Consider the following 6,278-nt stretch of genomic DNA (forward strand, 5'->3'; position numbering starts at 1 on the left):
CTCGTTGCCGGCGGCGCGTGCTGGTCTCCACGTTCGTGGTGCCTCCCTACGTGTTTTAAACCCTTATCTCTGTTGTATTGGAGCGCATTGATGCTCCAGCGTGGAAGCATTAACGGGTGGAAGCATTCATGGAGTGGAACGGGAAAATATTCTTCATTTTTCCTTTTCCCCCCATTTTCCGTGGGTTGTTCTTAGTTTTTGGTTTTGTTTTTGTTTTGTTTTTTTTTTTTTATCCACACGTACCCTGACTTCTTTCCATACAAAATACAGAATGGGAATTTGTGGGAACTGTGAGATGTTTGTCTAAAACCCACGTGTCCATTTCTATAGAGCAGGGTTATTTTAAACCTTTCTGGTTCTGTTACAGTGTGCATGTTTCTGCTCGGAGAGCTGTTAATATTCTTACAGGGTTTTCTGTCATTTCCCAGTTGGTCCAAAGCTTTTGCAGTATGTTATAAAAGTCATCGTGCAGGCAGTGCAGTTACTGTACACCATGCTGAAGATAGATCAGCCGTCCTATATTCTTCTTCAGGTATGATTTGGGACTAATTTTGACAAACAGTGCCACATTACAGGGCATTTCTAGCAGTCTCAGACACATTCTAATTATTTGAGTGCTACAGCTGGCCTAAGCAATGGTGTAAATCTATATCAGATGATATTTTTGGCTCTAAACTTCGATTTTCCTGTTAACATCTCATGTTTGTGCTTCCAGTTAGCTGTTGATCTTTCAAACTTCCTTGGCATGGATAGTAGTAAAGAATAAATCTTAATAGCAATGTTTGTGTGTTTATTGGAGGGGAATGTTGATCCTGATCCAGTAGTAAAATTCAAAGTGCCTACCAGTCGTTATAGGAGAAACTGGCAGTTCTATAGTTGGTGAATACAGAATTGTTCATTAAGATCCCTTAACGTGATGTAACTTCAGTCATTTTTCTTTCCCTGGTAACTGCTTAGTGTTTGTCACTGGATCTCAGCTTTATGCTGTTTTGACTTGTTTTATTCCTTAAATAGAACCCTCCAGGTTTACCTGCCATAGCTGTGGCCTGGCTAGCATGTCTCTTCTGGAGAAGCAAGCTGATCATCGATTGGCACAACTATGGATACACTGTTATGAGTCTGAGCCACGGAAGAAATCACCCACTAGTACAAATTGCAAAATGGTTTGTACAGTTATTTCTTCTCCTCTTTATAAGTTACATACCTTGCTGAAATCAGAAGGATGGAAAACAGCTGGGAGAACATGTTGATATTCTAATGGCTTTAACCTGCCAGAGGGGCTACAAGAAACCTGGAGAGGGGCTTTGGACAAAGGCCTGTAGAGACAGGACAAGGGGGAATGGCTTTAACCTGACAGAGGGGAGATTGAGATGAGCTCTTAGGCAGAAGTTCTTCCCTGTGAGGGTGCTGAGGTGCTGGCACAGGTTGCCCAGAGAAGCTGTGGCTGCCCCATCCCTGGCAGTGTTCAAGGCCAGGTTGGACACAGGGGCTTGGAGCAACCTGCTCTAGTGGAAGGTATCCCTGCCCATGGCAGGGGGTTGGAACTGGATGAGCTTTAAGGTCCCTTCCAACCCAAACCCGTCTGTGAATGTAATTAGCAGAGAGCTGTTTCTGGGAGGGGTTTCTGGATTTTGCTGTGTTAAACTACTTCCTATTTCAGAAAGCAGATTTTGTAAAATGCCTTTGTCAAGCATGTAGGAAGGTGATCTGATGAAGTAGGCAGTTGCTTTTATGTGCATGTGCAAACTTTGATCTTGTTTTTAAGATTTCTTTATATGTACTGTGTTTTTTTTACTCTCTAATGCCACTTTACACTCCAGCTCATCTTTAAATGTCTGTTTCTTGCTGAATCTAATTGATTTCATGTAGATAAAGGCTTTAAAGGCTTTTGAGTATGGTGTTCTTAGGCCTTAAAGGATAAGGAAGTGATGCTGTATCACTTCTCATAAACTGATCCTGCCTCGGTACAAGGAGTCAATCAATAATTGGTGATTAAATTGCAGTTACTGGGGGCAGTTGGGTTTCTTTTGGTTCTGTTTGGCTTTGCATTAGCATGTGCCATGGTGGGCAGCTGTTTGGCTGATGCAATTGCCTGCCTGTGATTTCTAACTGATTTCATTTTTGTCAGGTATGAAAAGCTTTTTGGGCGTTTGTCTGACTATAACTTGTGTGTCACTAACGCTATGAAAGAAGATCTCTGGGTGAATTGCAACATCAAGTAAGTCACATACCTCTAACAAATGAGTATGCAGAGTAAAATGAAAGAACATATTCCTGGCAATTCTGGATCCGGAGGGATCTTATAAAAGCAACTTTCCTAAGCCCATCCATCAGCACTGAAACACTCAGTTTTGCATGAGGCTGTGGAATGAGGGCATCCAAGAATCTTCATTACTCTTCATAATTAACACCCCATTGATGAAAAGGTGGCAGGCTGGGAGTTGTGGAATTTTGCTCCCAAGCTCCTTAGAATCAGAATGAAGCAGGCATCTCTGCATTTCTTAACACTTAGTCTGCTCTACAAGTTTTTCTTTTGCAGTCAGAAGGCTTTAAGATCCAAGTTGCTCAGGATCAGTTGCAAAGTAAGTTGGAAAGTCAGGACTATGATGCCTGCAGTTCTTAGAGTTGCATTAGACCCCTTGATTGTGCACATAGGAGAGGGGGGCCTTTGTACAGGAGTATTATGTCCGCCTGGGTGTATTCCAGCAAACTTCAGGAATACAGAAAGTTGTCAGAGTCAAAATTAATGATTTTGCTGGTTGATTTACTTAATTACCTTCTGCATTACCTTGTTGTAGCCTGTCACTGCACTATATACATGTTGTTCATGTGTTCTTTACTGAACTTGTGAATTTATTCCATTGCAGGGCAGTAACACTGTATGACAAGCCAGCTGCTTATTTTAAGGAAACACCATTAGAACTTCAACATCGTTTGTACATGAAACTTGCTGAAGCCTATGAGCCTTTTAAATCACGGTATGTGTAAGTCAAGCGTGCACTTACAGCCCTTAAACAGCTAATAGAGAGTTATTGCACTGAGTTACCAGAAACACTGTTGCATGGGGTCAGGAGTCACTGAGAACCAGCAGGCAGAGCGGGCTCTGTGCCCTTAGCCAGCAGCTGCTGCTGTGCAGGTTGCCTTCATTGTCCTTAGAAGAGGCCAGAGCAAGTGAAATGGTTGAACACAGTGCTTGGTGTGTGAAATAACAGAAGTGTTTGATTTTTGAAGCAGTTGGCAGAAGTACTGAGGCAATCTGTAGTAGGATCTCTCTAGGATGGACTCAGGAGTTGTCTAGTTCCCACTGAGCTGGGAGATGGTGCCTGGCTTCATTAGTAGCATCCCTTCTTTTCACAGACCACAGAGAGCTTTCAGGATCTTGGTCTAAGCATTAAACATTCCCCTCTGGCTCTCTGTGGGATGTCTCCTATAGCAGGTATATAGGGGAGTCACTTTACCAAACTAATGCTTGAAAATTATGTGAAAGCTTTAGTGTGTAGCAGTTTCTTTTTGGAAGTGACTGCCACAGAATGAGTTCTGAGTGTGAATAAAATGCACTCTTGGCCTCCCTGCTGTATTCTGTGTTTGAAGCAGAGTTGGAAAGAGGCTGGCTGTTTTCTCAACTTGTTGAGGAAAATGCTGTTAGAAGGTGGAGTCATACCTATAGCAGTACTGTCAGGAGGCTCTTGGTAGCAACAAGAAAGAGGTAAATGGTCTCTCTTATGATCAGGTCTCTCTCTGCAGCTCAGTATCGTAATGACTTTCTAGAGAACGTGAGCAGCAAATCTGACATAAAGTGTTTGGAAATGCAGGTCAGTTCAGTGTAGTGTTGCCTCTCTGCATGTTGGCTCTTTGTGTAGCCCATCCTCAGAAAATTCTGTTTCCTTAGTACAGAGTCTGTCAGTTGGAATGGTGAGAAATCAGCCTTTACAGAAGTGGATGGAAGCAATGGACACGTGAGGAAGAGCCAAGCACGGCCAGCACTTCTCATCAGCAGCACGAGCTGGACAGGTGTGGAGACAGAGAGTGTTATTTCTAATGTTTTACCATTATTTAACAAAAGAGAAAAGAAAGGCTCTTTGTACTTCCTCACACTTGACACGCTGCAAAGGCACATGTCACCACCAGTGGCAAAATTATGTTTTTCATGGAATCCTAGAATGGTTGGGGTTGGAAGGGACCTTAAAGCTCATCCAGTTCCAACCCCTGCCATGGGCAGGGACACCTTCCACTAGACCAGGTTGCTCCAAGCCCTGTCCAGCCTGGCCTTGAACACTACGGGGCAGCCATAGCTTCTCTGGGCAACCTGTGCCAGCGCCTCAGTACCCTCACAAGGAAGAGCTTCTGCCTAAGAGCTCATCTCACTCTCCCCTCTGGCAGGTCAAAGTCATTCCCCCTTGTCCTGTCCCTACAGGCCCTTGTCCAAAGCTCCTCTTCATGTTTCTTGTTGGCCCCTTTAAGCACTGGAAGCTGCTCTAAGGTCTTCCCTTAAGGAGCCTTCTCTTGGTTGTAAGGATTTGAAGACAAGTTGTAAATTATCTCAGTGACTAAAAATTAATTATTTGTAAAATTGTGTTGTAATTATAGAGGCTCAGCTTCAAGAATTATTAGAAGAGATTTCCTACTTTTTTAAGCTTTAATTCAAGGTGTATTATCTTGCATGATGGTGTGAAATACATTAAAAAATCTAAAACATTTACTCCTTCATTTCTGATAATGTGTGGAAACAAATCCATTGCTAGTAACCATGAGCAGGATTGTCTGTGCCTCTGAAATAACAGGGCAGTTTCTACCATGAGTTATCTACCTTCGGAACCTAGAAAATTTTAACTTGATAGTTTGAGGGTGCGTGGTATTTGGGGCTCAGTTGTGTGCCATGTGGCCAGTAAGGGGAGCAAATAAGCACAGGATATGGTTATAGATTTATTTATGAGAACAGCTACAGCAGATTTTTTACAGAAGCATGGTCCATACTTTAGTTGCATAGGGGAAGGTGAGGAAAGTCTTGGTTGTTATTTAATGACAGTAATTCATTATCAATGGTGGAAATATGAGTATCACTAATAAAGCCTTCTCTTTCAGAGGATGAAGACTTTTCAGTCCTTTTAAAAGCTTTAGAAGGTAGGTATGAAGGATTTAATCTCACCTATTCCAAGGGGAGTGGTTGTGCCCTGGACATTTAGGAAGGCACTTGTTAAAGAGCAATACATCCAAATGCATGTTGGATTAATTGGAAGTGGTTTAAGAGTTGTAGCTGTACTAGGGAAGTGCAAGATCTGGATTCAATTAGAGTAGTCGTTACAGAGAATTGTATTTCTAACTGGCTTGTTGACTGCAGTTTTCTTTTCTAAGATATTGCTTACACTCTCCATAGACATCTGCTCACAGGAAAGCAACTTGTCTTACTTTGTAGACATTGCAGCTACGGTTTTGAACTTGGTATATTGAAGCAGCTGATGTGGTGTAGTCAAACAAATGCTTCATGAATAGTACATCTGAAATGGACCATCCTTTATTTCAGTTTTAACACCAACATTTAACATGTTTAACGTTTCTGAGTTTGCCCCTGTTTTACTAGGTATATACTTGTAAAGAAATTACTTGAAGTAGGCAGCTAAACGGTTAATACCCTGTGATCATTCTTAAACCAAATATTGTGCATTTCTCAGCTCTCAACAGTTTTTATTTATCTTCTCCAGGTTACGAGCAGTACATCAATGAGGGAGTCAAGCTTCCACCTTTAGTATGTGTGATAACAGGTAATAGTTTATTTGTATTACAATTCTTTCAGTGCTAATACAGAAGACTTCACTGTCACTTCTGCTCTATGCTGACTCTTGTGTTGATGGTGAAGAGACGGGAGAGACTGTTTGTCTTGCATGGTTATAGGAGTAGTGATTTACAGTTGGGCTGTTACAGCCATGCAGTTGTGTCACATCTTTAAAGAGGAGAAGCTCTCAGCCTCACTCTGTAATACAGCTATGCATTACTCTACGTTCAAAAGAATTTATACTCAGTGTTGAGATGCTGCTGCAAAAGAAACAAAAAATCTTATGTTTGGAGTGCCTAAGCAGAACGGGTTTTTAGTGCTGGAAAAGAGGAACATCAAACAAAGTTTTGCCAAAGGATTATTGTCATGGTTTAAGCCCAGCCGGTAACTCAGAACCATGCAGCCGCTCGCTCACTCCCACTGCTTCTTCCTCCCCCTGCTCCCGGAGGGATGGGGAGGAGAACTGGAAGAATGTAACTCCCACAGATTGAGATAAGAGCACGCCAGC

At 42.2% G+C, this 6,278-nt stretch overlaps 1 protein-coding gene across 1 annotated transcript in view; it reads left to right on the forward strand.

The window, feature by feature from the left end:
- Positions 1 to 428: 428 nt before the first annotated feature.
- Positions 429 to 6,278, forward strand: part of ALG1 (ALG1, chitobiosyldiphosphodolichol beta-mannosyltransferase) — a gene marked incomplete at its 5' end in the record, with an annotated part of 10,407 nt that continues 4,557 nt past the window's right edge. The window contains 7 exons of the mRNA XM_010020982.1: positions 429 to 532; positions 1,015 to 1,163; positions 2,129 to 2,218; positions 2,868 to 2,978; positions 3,890 to 4,011; positions 5,083 to 5,121; positions 5,700 to 5,759. Of these exons, the coding sequence (XP_010019284.1) occupies positions 429 to 532; positions 1,015 to 1,163; positions 2,129 to 2,218; positions 2,868 to 2,978; positions 3,890 to 4,011; positions 5,083 to 5,121; positions 5,700 to 5,759 (675 nt within the window). The remainder of the gene's footprint in view (positions 533 to 1,014; positions 1,164 to 2,128; positions 2,219 to 2,867; positions 2,979 to 3,889; positions 4,012 to 5,082; positions 5,122 to 5,699; positions 5,760 to 6,278) is intronic.

Source organism: Nestor notabilis, unplaced genomic scaffold (genome assembly GCF_000696875.1).
Source record: "Nestor notabilis isolate BGI_N333 unplaced genomic scaffold, ASM69687v1 scaffold13788, whole genome shotgun sequence".
Taxonomy (NCBI): Eukaryota; Metazoa; Chordata; class Aves; order Psittaciformes; family Psittacidae; genus Nestor; species Nestor notabilis.